Source organism: Gorilla gorilla, chromosome 6 (assembly GCF_029281585.2).
Source record: "Gorilla gorilla gorilla isolate KB3781 chromosome 6, NHGRI_mGorGor1-v2.1_pri, whole genome shotgun sequence".
NCBI classification, from domain to species: Eukaryota; Metazoa; Chordata; class Mammalia; order Primates; family Hominidae; genus Gorilla; species Gorilla gorilla.
In genome coordinates this window covers 100,683,627-100,703,273 of record NC_073230.2, presented here as the reverse complement: position 1 = coordinate 100,703,273, position 19,647 = coordinate 100,683,627, and the positions used below count along the sequence as shown (strand labels likewise).

General features: G+C 36.9%; 1 protein-coding gene across 23 annotated transcripts in view; it reads left to right on the top strand.

Moving 5' to 3' along the window:
* ADAM22 (ADAM metallopeptidase domain 22) overlaps positions 1-19,647 on the top strand; it is a 267,617-nt gene that overhangs the window by 173,008 nt on the left and 74,962 nt on the right. For all 23 annotated transcript variants that reach the window (XM_055346842.2, XM_019031229.4, XM_055346836.2 and 20 more), the window contains 3 exons: positions 6,394-6,457; positions 8,560-8,629; positions 17,392-17,462. In XM_055346842.2, the coding sequence (XP_055202817.1) occupies positions 6,394-6,457; positions 8,560-8,629; positions 17,392-17,462 (205 nt within the window). The remainder of the gene's footprint in view (positions 1-6,393; positions 6,458-8,559; positions 8,630-17,391; positions 17,463-19,647) is intronic.

Below are 19,647 nucleotides of genomic sequence, written 5' to 3'. Positions count from 1 at the left end.
CTGTGGGATAGAGCGAGACTCTGATTCAAAAAAAATAAAGAAAGAAAGAAAGAAAAGTCCTACATTTTGCAAAAGAAAGAAAAAATATATATTGTCAAGAAAAAAGACAAGCATACTTTAAGGAGATGCTAGACTCCATCTCAAAAAAATTAAATAAAATTAGCGCTGCAGAAAACAGAGGCTTTTGAATTTCACAATGATACCTTAAAATGACATTTGAAGCATTTTTCTAGTTTCATCCAAATTCAGACAGGAGTGATTTGGGTTAACTTCGGTGTCTGTTTCTGTGGATGTTTAGCCCCTTAATATTCTTCCCTACTCCTTCTTTATATTAGTTTTTATATTTTTGTAAAATAATAGCAGTTTCAGTAAATGGAAACGCTTGACTCCTTACACAAAGAGAAAAGGCTGCTAGTGATCTCAAGAGCTCATATGTCTTTGCCCCTTTTTTTCAGCCTGAATCCCACCTAATTCATAGCAAATCTGTGGGAGGGTCTGTCGTTTGTCAGAGATCTCCAAGGAACAAAGTTCATCCTTCCTCAAGGCCTTGCTTCCTTTCTCATAACCTTCTCTATCAAATAATGTTTGCTGATGTTTAACATGGGAATACATCCACTTCTTCCATCCTGTCGATAATGATAATGCACAGGTGGTTGTTTCTTACTTGTTTTGTAACCCCTTATAAAGCTACCGTGTCATTCCTCAGCATTCTCTTTTAACTAAATCGTTTCATTTCCTTCTTGTTTGTTTTACTTTTTGGCACAGAACAATCCAGCACTTTAATTTTGTTAAATTTTCGTTGAGAAACTTTAAAATAATTCCTTTTTGTTACCATCTTAGAGATGTGGCTTTTCATCTAACAAGCAGTTACTGGGTGTCTCCTGTGTGCCAGCCCTAGGAATATTAAGGCGATTGAAACACAAGTCCTGGGAGCTCACAGTCTCATGAGGAGGCCAAATCTAGCCCATTTCCTGATGTGGAACATGATAGGTATATTTGCTTTTTTTTTGAGAGAGAGAGAGAGAGAGAAAAACAAAACAAAACTGGGAAAAATGCAAGCTAAGCATTGTCACCAAAGAACAGGTGGCACCTAAGGGCTCCGGAAACATGCCACCTGAAGACAGTGGAGTGCAATAGGTTGGAATAGCCGATCCAAGGGAGAGGGTTACACTGACAGATCTTAAATCTAGGAAAGAGAGCTAATGGACACGGCCAGAAAATCTAGCTAGTCTTCCTGAGTGACACCTCTGGTCAGGATCTGGGAATAAGCATATTAGGCAGAAAGGAAAGAATATAAGGGTAAGTTAAATAACCAGAGACAGGAGGCCATGTGTCTGAGAGCATGGAAGCCTTCCATTTCCTTGTTTGTGCTAAAAGACTACTGTGAATAAAGGTGTACATTTATTTACTTTAAATACATTATTTGAAGAAAGAGGTTTTTACAAACATGGAATCCATGGTTAATATCAGACAGTCTCTGTTTTCTTATTAGGAAAAAGAAACATTGAAGTCCTTTTCAGCAGTAAAATTGTTACATCTGAGCTCAAGACAAGTACATCTGTCACCTAGGAATAGTATAATGAGACCTGTCCACATTTGTGACAGCAAGTGTATATTGGAGGGTAAAAAATGAAGTTTTTTTTTCCCCTTTTCTCTCTCTTAAAATCTCAATCCAAAGTCGTAGTGTCAGCATCTTTCTCAGTACTCGTTCCAGTCTGCCTTCTGGTTTTCCAAATGGACTCAATGTTGTGAGAATCAGAGAGAAGATATTGGTGCCTTCTAAGGGCTATAAATGGACCTGAGAACCTAAGAATGATACCTGTTACTAATCCTACTATAGTCATGTAAAGAAGGATTGAAAAATAACTTTTAGGCCGGGCACGGTGGCTCACCCCTGTAATCCCAGGCATGAGCCACCATGCCCACTTTTCTTTTTTCTTTTCTTTTCTTTTCTTTTTTTTTCTTTTCTCTTCTCTTTTTTCTTTTTCTTTTCTTTTGTTCTTTCATTCGTTCGTTCATTTGTTCGTTCGTTCATTCATTCTTTCTTTTGTTCATTCTTTTCTGTCAGAGTCTCACTCTGTCCCACAGGCTGGAGTGCAGTGGTATGATCTCAGCTCACTGCAGCCTCCGCCTCCCAGGCTCAAGTGATTCTCCTGCCTCAGCCTCCCAAGTAGCTGGGATTATAGGCATCTGCCACCATGGCTGGCTAATTTTGTATTTCACTTTGGGAGGCTGAGGCGGGTGGATCACCTGAGATCTGGAGTTTGAGACCAGCCTGGCCAACCTGATGAAACCCTGTCTCTACTAAAAATACAAAAATTAGCTGGGCGTGGTGGCGGGTGCCTGTAATCCCAGCTACTTGGGAGGCTGAGGCAGGAGAATCACTTAAGCCCAGGAGGCAGAGGTTGCAGTGAGCTGAGATCATGCCATTGTACTCCAGCCTGGGCGACAGAGCAAGACTCCGTGTCAAAAAAAAAAAAAAAAAAAAAACACCAAGGAAAAATAACTTTTAGGAGATTGCATAGTAACTGGATCAGGAATAGAACTCAGAATCCTGCCTTAGTTATGTATTTTTATTTTTATTGTATTTTATTTTTGAGATGGAGTCTTGTTCTGTCGCCAAGTTGGAGTGTAGTGGCACGATCTCAGCTCACTGCAACCTCCACCTCCCAGGTTCAAGCCATTCTTGCGCCTCAGCCTCCTGAGTAGCTGGGATTACAGGTGGCTGCCAGCATGCCCATCTAATTTTTGTATTTTCAGTAGAGACGGGGTTTTGCCGTGTTGGCCAGGTTGGTCTCGAACTCCTGACCTCATGATCCGCCCACCTCAGCCTCCCAAAGTGCTGAGATTATAGGGTTATTTTAATTAAGTAAATTTTATGTCTCCTTTTAAGAATGTTTTTATTTAAAACTAAATAAAAATAAACAGAAAACCTATCGTGCGTCTTGGAACATTGTCAGAATTGTGTATGACCATTTTAGGCTTTCTTAGACTTTTATGAGCACATAGGATAAATATACCCTTGTATCATCTTGTTATTTAGTAATTATTGCTTCTCATCTTGACTTTACCTTCTGAACAAAAATTTCTGGAAGAAATATTTTGGGGGGATGTTATGAAATATTGAATAATGTATGTTGTCCCAATTACAGTGGTTTAGATATGAGATATATTATGTCATCCATGACTCATCCTTTATAAATTACCAAGTGCGTATTGGTTTTTTTTCATTTTTGATTTATTAAATTCAGTTCAATAATATAAATAAGGGAAAATCAGATTCGTATATCTTTCCCATAAAGAACCTGCAAGGTCACATTTGTTTGGAGTCAAAGGACTAATAGGCAATGTTTTGATCTTGGTGTTTGGTGTTAATGCAAAAATCTTGTTACTATGGGAACCTTAAAGAATGGAGTTAAGTTTGAGTTTATTGCCCTCTTGTGGAAATTTGTAAGAATGGCTTTTTCGTTTCAAAATCTTATTTTGATACAACCTTTTGAAATTTTAGCTCAATTGGTCTGTGACGACTTGGTCTTAGCTATAGGTTTTTATCAAGTATACTGTTATGGACTCAATATAAAAATTAGGATTTATATAAGTAAAACAAAAATATTTCAGTTCTCAAAGCATATAAAACACATGTGTTTTTTCATTATTAAGGAATTAATAATGGCATATTATCATATAGCAATCTAGAGTCTTCTGAGATACAGATAGTGTCAGAATGTGTTGTCTTCATATTGCCTACATGATGTTTAAGTCCAATGAAAAGAAATGACTTTCCCATTGGACATTAACCTAGTATAAGGATAAATAACACTCAGTACTATTTTAAGAAAATAATCTGCTTGCTACTTTGTTGGTGTTGCCACGTGAATTTTGGCAAACTATGATGGTTTCATATGACTTTCTGGATGGATATGGCTAGTTCTCAGCAAGGGTAGAGAGATACTCCCTGCCATATTTGGTCTACGTTTTTGAAAGGCTCCCCCTCTGACTCCTTGGGCACATATTGTCAGTAATGTCTTACAAACTGCATCTGTTTATCTTTAAATTCCAAATAGAATGTCATCCAAATACAGAAAGTACATGTGGCTGAAAACAGTGCAGCTGTGAGAATAATCATTCTGTGAGTATATAGAAGTTGAGGACATTTGGAAGATGTTATAGCAGGAATGAAAGAATTTGGATAGAGGCAGAACTTGGAGGCCATTATAATTATAGCTCATGGAATTTCACCAATTTCACTAAATCTTCAGTGAAAGACAAATACTAGTTTATGTTTAGGAGCTTGGCTGTCATATAGTCATTTCTACCAAAAACTAAAAAATTACTACAGCTCATAGCTTTGCTACCCTCAGATGCCTGAATGATAAGACAAGTTTCTTTAACGTCATAAAGGGCCTGATCTCAGTAAAAGGATCATGTTCTTCTAAAAGCAGCAGCTATCAGAATCTGTCTGAGTGGGAGCTGAGGCCATTTGTATATTTAAGTGCTCTCCAGAGGATTTCTCAGATGGCTGGTAGCCACCCCCAGCCTATGAGGTCCAAAATGGAATTTTTTATTTTTAAAGAAATATAGGGTCTTGCTCTGTCACCCAGGCTGGAGTACAGTGGCACAATCATCAATCACTGCAGCCTTGAACTCTTGGGCTCAGGTGATCCTCCCACCTCAGCCTCCCATGTAGCTGGGACTACAGGTGTGTGCATCACCAGGCCCAGCTAACTTTTTAAAATTTTTTTGTAGAGAGAGAGTCTTGCCACTCACTACGTTGCCCAGGCTGGTCTCAAACTCCTGGCCTCATGTGATTCCCCCCGCCTTGGCCTTCCAAAGTGTTGGGATTCCAGATGTGAGCCCCATGCCCAGCTCAAAACTGAATTCTTAAAGGATTTGCATCCTTCCCTCTGCTTCCTGCTTCCCTAGGCCCATCCCAAAAAGTTCTTTCTGCATCCCCCCTGCCTGCCCTCTTTTTTTTTTTTTTTTTTTTGAGACAGGGTCTCACTCCATTACATCTTTTTTTATCTTGTTAAATGACATGTCCATTTTACCAGTTGCTCAGGTCAAAACTTGGAGTCTTCACTAACTCTTCTCTGTTTTACGTACTTTGTTTCAAATCCACCAATAAATCCTACTGGTTGTACCTTCAAAATATATCTGGAATTTGACCAATTCTCACCACCTCTACTATTACTGCTCTGATCTAAGCCAGCATCTTCTTTCCCCTGGATTATTGCAGTAACTTCCCTGCTTCTATCCTTGCTGTGCTAAAAATTATTGTAACATGGTATCTGGCATGATCATTATAAAACTTAAGAAAGATTGTATTTCCCATCTGCTTAGAACTTTGCAGTGGCTCTTCATCTCTCTTAGAGTAAAAGCCAAGGCCCTAGGAAGTGCCCACCTAGTATGGCCCCCACGACCCTCTGGCACCATTTATTGCCCTTCACCTGATTATTTTCTTCCCTAGAATTTATCACTGTCATATGTATCTATATGTGTGTATATATATGTAATATATATCATAAATAAATAAATAAATAATATATATAGTATGTCCTAGAATACTTATGAGCACCACAAGGACAGAGAATTGGTCTGTTTTGTTTGCTGTTGTATCCCCAGCACCTAGAACAGTGCATTGTAGGTGCTCTGTAAACACGCTGATTGAATGAAGGAATGCATGAATGGAGGTAGGTAGCAGGTTGCAAATGGGCAGTTCGTGGTCCCATCTGTCTGGGCTCTGTTCCTATTTCTGCTCTTACTGGTTAAATAATTTGGCAAGTTACTTTATCTCTTTGGGTTTCAGTTTCCTTACTTACAAAATAAGGATAGTCATTGTACTTCTCTTGTAGATTTGTGGAAAAGATTAAATGAATGTAAAGTATTTAGCTTGTGGCAAGTTGTTCAAATGTGTTAGCTCTTGTTACTAGAGCATCTTCCATGTTTATGGTAGGTCGGGCGTTCTCAGTATAGTCCCTGAAAACCTACATCAGGATCACCTGGAGCTTATTTAAAATGCAATTTCCTGGGTTCCAGTCCAGAAATCTGAGAAGAGTCCTGAAAGAGCTGCGTTTTTACTAGCTCTCCAGATGACTTTTTTGCATATGAAAATCTTGGAATTCTATGTTAGAGGAAGGAGTGATGGGCAACAGCTAGAGCATGGCAATCCTGAGCATGAGGTCAGGTGAGGATGAGGTGACTCTACCTATAAGGAATCAGAAGGAGGGGCCTTCCCTGTCAGTGGTGTGTGTGATGTGTCTGGAGGTGATGGATGGGACTGGGAAATGGGCATTGAGAAGCAAATGGGCCCTCTGGCTGCTGCTGATTTTAAAATGATCTTGTTCTGGGATGAGAGTCGATGGCCATGCCTAATTATTTTTTTGTCATTGGCAGTGGGATGTTCTATGACGGGAACCACACATATCTCATTGAGCCAGAAGAAAATGACACTACTCAAGTAAGTGCTCCTTCTGTTTGTTGTGGCAAATGGAAATGTTTATGCTGAGAGCTTTTTTCCTCTCCTTTTTTATCTCTACTTTATTTCATTTTCATATTTTTTTGGGTTAAGATAGTAAACATATGTACAGATGCTCCTCAACTTATGATGGGTCTATGTCCTGATAAACCTATCGTAAGTTAAAATATTATAAGTAAAAAATGTATTTAATACCCTGATAAATGCATCATAAAGTCAAAAAACATGTATGTTGGGGACTGTCTGTATATTTTAAACTAAATATTGAGTAAGTCAAAACCACAAGTGTTTTTTAAAAAGTTTCTTGCCAGGTGTGGTGGCTCATGCCTGTAATCCCAGCACTGCTGGAGGCTGAGGCGGGCATGAGGTCAGGAGTTAGAGACCAGCCTGGCCAACTTGGTGAAACCCCGTCTCTACTAAAATACAAAGATTAGCCAGGTGTGGTGGCATGCGCCTGTAATCCCAGCTACTTGGGAAGTTAAGGAAGAAGTATTGCTTGAACCTCCTGCCACTGCACTCCAGCCTGGGTGACAGAATGACTCCGTCTCCAAAACAAACAAACAAACAAACAAAAAATTTCTTTTGTTTCTTTCTCTTTTATGTTGGAAATATAATACTTTCCCTTTGAGGTGTTCTGAAATCTCTATTTCCATCTCAACCCTAATGTGTTATGATCTGTCTTAGGTTGACTTGGCTACCATAACAAAATACTGTAGACTGGGTTGCTTAAACAACAGAAACTTTATCTCAGTTCTGGGCACTGAAGGTCCAAGGTGCCATCAGGGTTGACATCTGGTGAGGGCTCTTTGCTTGAGTTGCAGATGGCTGCCTTCTCACTGTGTTCTCACATGGCAGAGAGAGAGAGAGAGAGAGAGAGAACTCTGGTTGTCTCCACTTGTTATAAGGGTACCAGCTATACTGAATAAGGATCTCACCCTTATGACCTCATTTAACATTTATCACTTCCTCACAGGCCTTATCTCCAGACAAAGTTACCCTGGGTGCCAGGGCCTCAATATGAGAAGTCTGGGGACACACACACATTCAGTCCATAACAAATCAAATCCACAGATCTGTGATTTTTCACCCCTCCTCTCTTTTCTAGATTCCAGATTTTTCTCTGTTGTCTATTGCTTTTAAGGCTCTATGCTGATGAAGTTTAGAGAAACCTGAGTCATCTTAATCCTCTCTCTCACTTTAGCTGAAACATTCATTTCCCACAAATTAGAAGAAGTTGAATTAATATTATAGACTACACAGAAACATAATACACTTTCATTCTAGCTCTGTACATACAGATGTTCTTCCTCGTATTACACAACATTACTTAAGCAGAGAGGCAAATTCTTCCAAGAAACATACATGGCTTTGTCACCCATAAACCATCTTGTTTGGGAAATTCTCTGTATTGTGTATTATTTTATGGGTACCCACTGCTGCCTGTCTTGTCACTTTGCTTGACAGTATGATTTTTTTAAGATAATATGAAACCGGACTATGACATTCTAATTTTTTTTTTTAGTAATTGGATGAAGCCAGATGAAATTATATTTGAGTGTTTATTAACTTTTTAGAAGAAAAATGTGACTTTTTATCTCTTGCTTTTTCATATAGCTTGTATGACACTTGAATTTCAGAACAGGGTCCACTTTGGACATTTACTTATACCAGGCATCCTGCTCCCCAGTACTATGAAGATTGTTAGCTCTGTAGTCTGCCTAGCAAAGCTCTCTGACTTTTAAAAGGGTGCAGGGATCCGTGAAAGGAATCAGTAATAAAAAACATTAAGTCATTTTGCCAAATGTCTTATTTGTCCTTGGGGGAATAGATTCATTCATTTGTTTTCCATTACTGTAGGCTTTGGCTTCTCTGTGAAGGCATTTTTCTTATCATTGGATATTGCTCTGGTGCTGAGAGAATACAGGAGTGAATAGGAGGGGTTGGGCAATGGTTCATCACCTCTCTAAACCCAGGAGAATGCATAGGCAAGCTGTGGTTCTTTTAAGGGTCTCCAGCTATGTTTGCCTAAGGCTGGAGATAATCCTGTTGTACATGCTTAATCACTGTTGCTTGTGTCATTTCAGGAGGATTTCCATTTTCATTCAGTTTACAAATCCAGACTGTTTGAATTTTCCTTGGATGATCTTCCATCTGGTATGATGTTCATATAGTGACTTTTTATCTAAAAGACAACTTCAGTAATTTATTTAATGCCTTAGAACTAATCTATATTTGGAATATCATTAGCCCACATCTGCTTTTGACATTTTTAGAGGGAGAGCCAAGTCATGTCAAGAGGGAGAATAAAATGCAAACTGTCCTCACAGATGAGTTTGGAAAGATGTGGAGGAAAACTTTAAAAAATTTTAAAATTAAAAATAAGGCACTAAAGGAGAAACAAGATTAGAGCAAGAATTGGTCTGTGAGACAAAGTACATACAGATTCACTCTTTGTGAAATACTGGTCTTGTAAACATAGGGATGAACTCTTAATCATTTCCCTATTTATTGTTTTCCTTGTCTCTTTTTTGCTCTAGCATTTTAAGAAAGAACTATTATAGGTTAACTTTTATTATCATTATGTGCTATTTGTGAAATTAGTCGTTTCTTCTCATCTATACCTAAATGGATCTAGGTTAATTTTAAGAGTGTTTGTCTCCTAAGATTACTTATGATTTACTATAATAAGTTAGAAGAAAACAAGAAATAGACAAATGTCAAAAATACAAATTTAGTGAAATATTTTCAAAAGTAAGCTAATTTATTTTAGGTTGAATAAATGGACCTAGCAACCTATGTTGCTTTGAGAGTTGCTTCCAAGTCTTCACATGACAGGAAGGGCAGTGCGTGCATACTTTGCCCTCCTTAGTGGAGCAGTGATTATGCAGGGTGAGTTAGCGTTTGTCTTTGGCTGTGCTGGACTCATTTATTTTCTTCTGAAGACAGACAGCACTCTGAATATCTTTATTCAGAAGATGTCTGGATATCTGGTATGGAGATGCTTCCTCCCCTATTTAGTGAGCCTTATTTTAATTTTTTTTTTTTTTTTTTTGAGACAAAGTCTTGCTTTATCGCCCAGGCTGGAATGCAGTGATGCGACCTCAGCTCACTGCAACCTCCGCCTCCTGGGTTCAGGCAATTCTTCTGCCTCAGCCTCCCAAGTAGCTGGGACCACAGGCACACACCACTACGCCTGGCTAATTTTTGTATTTTTAGTAGAGACAGGGGTTTCGCCATATTGGGTAGGCTGGTCTCGAACTCCTGACCTTGTGATCCACCTGCCTCGGCCTCCGAAAGTGCTGGGTTTACAGGTGTGAGCCACTGTGCCCGGCCTGATTATTTTAATTTTTAATCTCGTTTTAATCTTTGCAGCAGCCCTGTAAGATTAATGTTATTCCCAGTTTGTAGATGAAGAAACAGAGCTCAGTTAGTTTGTCTTTTCCAGGGTCCCACAGCTAGCAAGGGTTAAAGTTGAGTTTTGAATTATGACACTGTGGTAGAGAAGCACAGAGGGAAATGGAGTAATCCTAAACTAATGCTTAGATGATCACTTAGAAGTTTACCTTGTCTCTTCATCAGAAAATAAAATAAGTGTTTCCTAATGTTCCTTTCTCTCTAAATTAAGTTTGTAACTCCTTGTCCTCCTGTGATTTCCCTAAAGAGAAATGAACATTCTCTCCCCTTCTCTCCTGCTGCCAGAGGGATAGAAGATTTAATAGAATTTACTATTTTGAAAAATCTTCAAACGGGAATATAGATGCTCTTACCTCTCACAGACTTTTTAGACTATTCTTTCAGTGATCTTATAAAACTTTTTACAATCCCTATTCTGATAAGAAAATAAGTCATGGCTAGCTGTGTGGGAATAAAGCTATAATTTAATGGGTATTACTGGGAGCAGTCAACATTAATTAATATTTAAAGTAATAAATAAAGATTTTCCCCTAAAGACTTGATTGTAGGCTTGCTAGGATATAACCTTATATATATATATATCTTTTTTTTTTTTTGAGAAAATCGTTCAGGGTTTCTTTCCAGCAGAAACTTTGATGGTGACTTGGCAGTTTTGCTGTTATTAAAATGATTTTTAGACACATTCTTTAAAAACTCAGGTCTGTTTCAATCAGTTTCTAGTTTCCTTTTCTCATCAGAAGTTGGCACTGTCAATTTTGAGAGAGTTTGTCTCCCAACATTACTTATGATTTACTGTGATAAATTAGAAGAAAACAAGAAATGGACAAATAAATGTCAAAACTGCAATTTCTGTGAAATAATTTCAAAAGTAAGTTTAATTATTTTAGATTGCATAAAGTTTAACAGGGTTATAGATTATCAACATCATCATCTTGTTATGTTTTATATATTTCCCAGCGATAGACATAGGATCAGCTGTTCCCCAAACTTGCTGGACTGTGGAACATTTGCTTTACATGGCATGTACCTGTCTCAGGACTAGTGTTTCTGAGAACATATTCTGGGAAAATCTTATTTCCTGTGGACACTTATGCACCCAGTTAAAAAAATATGCAATGAAATATAAAAGTCTTGTGTACCATTCAATGAATTTTTACATACCTACACTCTTATTGAGAGATAGAGCATGTCCGTTACCCCAATAACTTCCTTTGTACCCTTTGTAGTCAGTGCCTCCCATCTCTGCCATTCCTTTTGTCTGTTGTGGAACTTTATACAGATGGAATCATGTACTATGTGCAGCTTCTTTTGTTTAGCACATGCCTGTGAGGTTTATGTTGTCGAGTAGCAATAGTTCATTCTTTTAAATTATTGAATATGTTGCGTCCTATGAATATACCACTTTTTTCGGGGGTGGGGGATGGGGTCTTGCTGTGTTGCCCAGGCTGGAGTGCAATAGTGTGATCTCGGTTCACTGCAGCCTCTGCCCCCTGGGTTCAAGCAGTTCTCCTGCCTCAGGCTCCCGAGTAGCTGGGACTACAGGCATGCACTATCATGCCTGGCTAATTTTTGTGTTTTTAGTAGAGACAGCGTTTCACCATGTTGGTCAGGCTGGTCTCAAATTCCTGACCTCAAGTGATCCACCCGCCTTGGCCTCCCAGAGTGCTGGGATTACTGGCATGAGCCACTGCACCCGGCCTATACCACAATTTTTAACTTATTAAGTTGATGGACATTTGGGTTGTTTCCGGTTTTTGACTATTATGAGAAAAGCAACTATGCACGTTATTGTACAAGTCTTTTCTGTGGGCACATATTTTCATTTCTTCCAGTAAATACCTAGGAATAAAATTGCTGGGCCATAGGGTAGGTACATGTTTAACTGTGTTGACAGTGTCCTCAAACTTTAGCATGCATCAGAATCATCTGGAGGACTGGTAACCACAGATTGCTGGCCCCATCTTGAGAGTTTTAATTCAGTATATCTTGGGTGGGTTTGGAGAATTTGTATTTCCAGTGCTTTCCAGGTGACGCTAATGCTGCTGGTGCTGGAATCACACTTTGAGAACCACTGCTTTTTTGTTTTAATATATATATATATTTTTTATTATACTTTAAGTTCTAGGGTACATGTGTACAATGTGCAGGTTTGTTACATATGTATACATGTGCCATGTTGGTGTGCTGCACCCATTAACTCGTCATTTACATTAGGTATATCTCCTAATGCTATCCCTCCCCCCTTCCCCCACCCCACAACAGGCCCTGGTGTGTGATGTTCCCCTTCCTGTGTCCAAGTGGGAACCACTGTTTTATGAGAAATTGCTGAACCCTTTTTCCAAAGTGGGTACACTCTTTTATATTTGTGTCAGCACTCTATGAGAGTTTTAATTGTTCCACATCTTGACCAACATTTGCTCTGTCATTCTTTAATTTTAGCTATTCTAATGTATGTGGTGGTATCTCACTTTGGTTGAAATTTGCATTTTTCTTGTGATTAATGATGTGTAGTATATACTTATGCGCCACTAATCAGAATTTCTGTCTTTTTGTTGTTAAGTTGTAGGAGTACTTACATATTCTAGATAGAAGGCCTTTGCCAAATATGCCTTATGAATATATTTTTCCCAGTCTTTGGCTTGCTCATTTACTTAATGGCATCTTGTGATGAACAGATGTTTTAAATTTCGTGAAGTTTAACATTAGTTTTTATCATTATTGCTTTCTCTATGCTAAGTAATTTTTGCTAGCTCCCAACTTTTGAAGATATTCTCTAGTGTTTTCTTCTAAAAACTCTATAGTTTTATTTTTTATGTTTAGATCTAGGATCCTCTTCAAATTACTTTTTGTGCATGGTGAAAAGTAGGGGTTAAGTTTTATTTTATTATTTTGTATGTGGATACACAATTATTTTAATACCATTTGTTGAAAAGAGTTTCCTTTCATCAATGAATTGTTTTGATGTCTTTGTCAAAAAGTATTAAAAGTATGAATATGAGTCTATTTCTTGACTCTTATTTTATTTGGCTACCCTTATCACACTTTGTTTTGCTTACTGTGGCTTTATATAAGTTTTGAAATCAAATAACGTAAATCCTCCAATTCTGTTTTTTCCAAAAATTTTTGGCTATTCTGGGCCCTTCACATTTCCCTACAGATTTTAGAACCTGCTTGTCAATTTCTATAATTCTGGGATTTTTATTAGAATTGTATTAAAAGTATGGGTTAATGGGGGAAAACAGCATATTATTAGTAGTGAGACTAAAATTTCTTTCAGTGTTTGGTAATTTTTAGTGTAGATATTGCATTATCTATTGCTGTATAACAAATTACTCTAAAACTTAGTGGCTTTAATAAACAAACATTTATTATCTCATAATTTCTGAGAATCAGGAACCTGGGTGTGGTTTAGCTGGGTGCCTGTGGCCCATGGTGTCATGAGTTTGTAGCGTAAACTGTCAGCTGGGACTACAGTTTCATTTGAAGGCTCAACTGGGAAGGATTAGCTTCTGAGCTCACTCATATAATTGTTGTCAGGCCTCAGTACCTCACCACGTGGGCCTCTCCACAGGGCTGCCCCCCACCAACCTGGTAGCTAACTTGTTCCAGGAGACAGTGAGAGACCAAGAGAAGAGAGAATGAGACAGTATGCCTAAGACGGAAGCCACAGTCTTTTTGTTAACCTGATCTCAAAAGTAACATCTGATCACTTTTGCTGTATAGTATTTATTAGAAATGAGTCACAGAGTCCAGCCGTCTCTCAAGGGAATGAGATTATACAGTGTCATTGTATTAGTTATCTATTGCTGAGGAATTCATTTTTATTATGTACAGAAAAATTAGAAAGTAGCTGAGTAATAAATTACCACAAAATGCACCTCTTAAGACAATACACACTTATTATCTCACAGTTTCTGTGGATCAGGAGTCCAAGGATGGCTTAGATGGGTTCTCTGTTTCAGAGTCCCTTACAGGCTGCAGTCAAGGTGTTTTCTAGGACTGCATCTCATCTCAAGGCTCAACTGTGGAAGGATATGCAGTTGTCGTTGGCAGAATTCAGTTCTTCTTAGCCTCTTAGACCAAGGGCCTTGGTTTCTTGCTGGCTTTTGGCTGATGGTTGCTCTCTTTCTCACATAGGCCTCTCCATAGGGAAGCTCACAACACTAGTGCTCATGTAATGAAAGCCAGTAAGGAAGAGAGTCTCTAGCAAGATGAGTTACAATCTTATATGATGTTATCTTGAGAAATGACAGTTCATCACCTTTGCTGTATTCCATTGGTTGGAAGCAAGTTACAGGTTTTACTCATACTCAGAGAGAGGGCATTACAAAAGGGCGTGAGTACCAGGAGGTGGAGACTATTAGAGGTCATCTTAAAGTCTGTCAAATTCTTCTCTTTGGCCCCCAGTAATTCCTGTCCCTTTTACCTGCAAAATACATTCTCTTCCTCCCTAGGTCTCTAAGCATTTCATCCCGTTATAGCATCTGCTCAAAGTCTGGAATCTCATTATGTAAATCAGGTCCAGGTGTGGATGAGGGTCTTTGGGTGTAATTTCTCTTAGTCCTTCTGTGTGTAAAACTAAAGAGACAAGTTATCTGCCCTATGTAGTCCCAGGATCCAGTAATGGGCCAGCTATAGACATTCCCTTACAAAAGAGGGAAAATTCGAGAAACAAGAAAGACACTGACATTGCAGTTCTGAAATTCTGCTGGGCAAATGTTGACCCTTTCTTGATTGGGTTTCAAGGCCTGGAAATAATTCTCCATGACTCTTGGCTCTGTGTTCTCAGTTCTTAATTCTGCTCATCCTTCCTTTTCCATGAAAGGTAGCGCATATTTGCAGCTGAGTAGTTTTATCAGTCTGCTATTCTAGTTTGCTAAGAGTTTTTATCAAGAATAGGTGTTGAATTTTGTCAAATGCTTTTCTATGTCTATTAAGGTGATCATATAATTTTCTTCTTTAATCTGTTAATGTGATGAATTGTATAAATTGATGTTTTGAATATGAAACTAATTTGCATTCTTAAATGGGCCCCAATTGGTTATGGTAGATTATATTTGTGTGTATTACTGGGTTTGATTTGCCTATGTTTTGTTAAGCATTTTTAAAATACAGGTTCAGAAAGCATATTGGACTGTAGTTTTCTTTTCCGGTTTTAGTACCAGGGTTTTACTGGTCTTATAAGATGTGTTAGGAAAAGTTTCCAACTCTTTTTTTTTTCTAAGTTGGTGTAGAAGTGGTATTATTTCTTCCTTAAATCTTTGGTAGAATTCATCAGTGAAGCCATCTGGCCTTGTGGTTTTCTTGGAAAGTTTAATTAAGAATTAAAGTTATTTAATAGATACAGGATTATTCAGATTTTCTATATATACACATGTTCAAGGAATTTCATCTAAATTAACAAATTTATTGGCATAAAGCTCCTCATAATATCCTGGTAATATCTTTTTAATATCTATAGAATCTGTAGTGATTTGCTTTCTTTATTGGTCAAGCCCTACTGATCAATTTTATTGATTTTTGTTTTTAAGTTTTGAGTCTCACTTTTTTCTATTTGATTTGTGTTTAGTTTGCTCTTATTTTTCTGGGCTTTTAAGGTGGAAGATTAGATCATCATTTAAACTTCTTTTTTCTTTTCTAACATAACCACTTAAAGCTATGCATTTCCCTTCAAGCACTAAATGCCTTACCTGCATCCCTTGTATTTTGCCTTGTCATATTTTTATTTACTTTAGGTCAAAACATTTTCTAAATTACCATGTGATTTCTTCTTTGTACCATGGATTATTTAGAAATGTAGAGCTCAGTATCGAAATACTTGGTTATTTTTTTCCAAGCACCTTTTTATTATAGATTTTTTAATTTAATAGAATTGCAATAAGAGAAAATACTCTGTGTCATTTCATTTTCTTTAAATAAAATTTATTGGGACTTGTTTTATGATCTATCATAATGTCTGTCTTGGTGAATGTTTCAGGTATTCTTGAAAAGGATATGTATTCTTCAATTATTGGGTAAAGTGTTAAAAATGCCAACTTAGTTAAATTGGTTGATAGTGTTAAGTCTTCTATATCCATATGATTCTGTTTACTTTTTTTTTCTTTCAATTACTGAGGGAGGATTGTTGAAATCCTTAACTATAACTTTGAATTTGTCTATTTCTCCTTTCAGGTCTGTCACTTTTTACTTTATGTATTTTAAAACTCTGTTATTAGGTGAATAAACATTTAGGAGCGTTGTGTCTTTTTGATGAATCATCCCATTTATAATTAGGAAATAGTTTCCTTTCTCTCAGATACTTATTGTCCTGAAGTTACATTGTCTGATATTAATATTTCCTTCACAGTTCTCTTGTGATTAATGTTTGTAAGGTGTATCTTCTTCCATACTTTAAATTTAAAGTGCCCCTCTTCTAAACAGCATGCAGTTAAGTCTTGCATTAAAAAAAAAAATCCAGTCTGGCAATCTTTGCCTTCTAGGCACAACATTTAGTCTATTTGCATTTAATGTAATTATTGATATGAGATGGGTAACTTTTGTAATCTTGTTTTTCTGTTTGTCCTATTAGTTAATTATAAAAGAGAACTTATTCCCTTTCTCAACAAATCCCTTGTATGCCCAGGCCATAGCATTCTGAAAAACGACATGATGGGAGAATATTTGAACATGAAATAAAGAGAGAATACTAATTTCCTTACCCGATTTTATTATTCAGCTTCTTGGTCACAAATTTCTCTGACCATGATTATTTCTCCTTTATGAACAGTATCCAAAAATAATGATAATGGTTCACCTTGAGTGTTTTATAGTATTATTCGTATGATAAGCCCCTTCAGGTTGTTCAATCATCAAAGTTTTAGGAAATCTGTACCCTGTGGAAAGATTGCAGCTTTCCTTTCACTTTGTAGACAAATCCTCCCTTATAAATAACCTAATCTTATATTCGGAGATGAATCTATATGCATAAACAGTTGATGTATAATTTTCACATCTGCTACCAAGAGCAGATAAATCCTGAGATCAATTTGGTTATGGGCAAAGAAGAATATAAATTAATTGGAAAAAATTAGCTCAAAACTTTTGTGTCCTATAACAATTTCTTAATAAATTATGAACTTGGGAATGTGTGATTATTTATTCTACTTCTCATTGCTCCTCTTCTTTATTTTGCTGCCTCTAGAAGGTTAGTAATGGAGGTGAAAGTCAAGTTGGCTTTTTGGAAGATTTCTAGTAAATAAAGTAATGATATTTATAAGAGAAATATGAAAATTTTTCCAGATAAATTAGAACAGAAATAATGTTCTAGATTTTGCAAATTATATTCATCCTTTATATGTTTATTTAGTATTAATATGCTACAGTAACTTAATGTTTTGTGTGATCATTAAGTGCAACATTATGTATTATAAAATTCATAAGAAGAAAGGGCAGGTAAAACTTTGCCCTGTATTGAAGAAATCTGACAAATGCACTAAGTTAAATTAAATTTAATTTCCTTTTAGAATTTCAACAAGTAAACATTACTCCACCAAAATTTATTTTGAAGCCAAGACCAAAAAGGAGTAAACGGCAGGTATGTATTCACAGTGGTGTGTCGTGTTATTTTAAAACAATTGTCAACTGCCAGTCATTTGAATCTACAGTTAAGTCTGTGTGAGAGGGTGAGTATTAGTTTGGGAATTTGTCAGGGTGTGATAAACCGTAAGGGTGACGGATCTGAAGAAGCAGTAGAAAGGGGGCCATGTTGTTTCACAGATGCAAAAAGGATTCAAGATAGTGGTGATAATATGTTTCTTCATCATATTATGGGTTATGAGGCTCCTGCTTGTGGCACCTTGGGTTCTTTCTACCATAGGCTTCTTTCCTTGCCCAGATATGTACCACATCGTGGAATCCACTTGTATGGTTTATATCCTTGTATTTATTCCCTGGAAGATAACCCCTTAGGAATGAATCAATCAGGTTGTGAAGCCACAAAATGCTTTTGTCTCACTTGGGCAAAACTTTGGAGTCCAGGATATAAAATTAGGTCATGGACTTTATGATTGTTCGACTGGATCTTGGACTGGGTAATAATAACTGTTGATATGATGCTTTAAACCAAATGAAGTCAGTACTATTATTCCCCTTTCACTGAAAGAAAAATGATGACTCTATGACATGTGAAAATGACTTACTCGAATCATAGAGCTGGTAAATAGTTTAGACAAAATTAAGAGTTGTGGCCATCAGAATCAAGATATCACCACTGTGGTGGTGTGGGCAGGAGAGATGGTTATTAAAAACACAAGATGAAGGGAATAGATCTCTAGTAAGATCAAGAAGTTGAAGGAACCAGGTATCTTCTTTTTATTACCTTGAAATAAAATATATGTTTACAGACAGATTTTTATTGTGAATAATTATTGCTAAATTTTATTGAATACTTACCTTGTACCTGACCCTATTATAAGAATTTTAACTATATTAACACATTTAACCCTCAAAAACCTTAAGAGGAAGGTATTATCACAGGTTAAGTATCCCTTTTCCAAAATGCTTGGGACCAGAAGTTTTGCACATTTTGATTTATTTTTTGGCAGGGGGAGGATTTCAGAATATTTACATTATACTTAGTGTTTCAGCATCCCTAATTCAAAAATTAGAAATCTGAAATGCTCCAGTGAGCATTTCTTTTGAGTGTCATATTGGTGCTCAAAAAGTTTTTCATTCTGGAGCATTTGGGATTTTGGATTTTCAGATGAGAGATACTTAACCTATAATATCCTCATTTTACTGATAAGGACATTGAGCATAAGAGGATCAAGAAACTTTCCCAAAGCCACATAAGGTAACTCTGTGGTGGAGCTGGGATTCGGACCTAGGAAGCCTGGTCTCAGAGAGGTGCTTATAACCGCATATACGCCATATATTGCCTCTCAGACCCATGTGTCCCATGAATTACTACTGTGACCTTTGTAAGTGTTGTGAATGTTTATATATATATATACTCATATATAAACATATGTGTGTATATATATATATATGAATAGGCAGAGACATACGTATCTTGAGGCCCAGTTAGATAAAATAATTACCATCAGGATTTAATGTGAAACAGTATTTTTTTGAATTATAGACTGAAAGAATAGGACAGTATTCTTTTGACATGTACCCTGAAGTTCCTCATAAACATCTCAACATCTAATCATTTGCTAAGTAGACAAAACCTTGATTTCTCTTTCTGAGAAAGCCATGGACCCATAGAGGTGAAGTACTATAAAACTGTGTGGCTAATATGGCAACTCTTTGACATTAACAAAATGTTGGGATTTGTTGAAAAGTTTACTGTATTAACTAGTCTCTCACAAGTAGCAAAGCAGCTCCTATTGCCCTAAAAACACCCCCCTCCCTTAAAAAAGAAAAAAAGACTCTCGTCATTGGATGCACTTTAGTGTTATTCTTTGGTTTCCAACCTCAGAATTGTGTCTATTATTCCCTATCACCTTGGTGTTATAATAGTTTTTTTTTTTAAGTTTTTAAGTTTAGGAATGCAGTTAGCAATGACAGAATCCATGTGGGAGCATTTTTAAAGTTGGTTTTAACTGCAACACTCAAAACAAACATATATGTATTGATTTAAGTTTGATTGTATACCCTTATCGCAAAAATGGACCTTGGGCAAGTGAGCAAAACGTTTTCTGGAAAAGTTTATATTGAACTATGGCATAAAGGAAAAAGCTAGCTTTACAAACCTTGTTAATGATTATATTATAGGC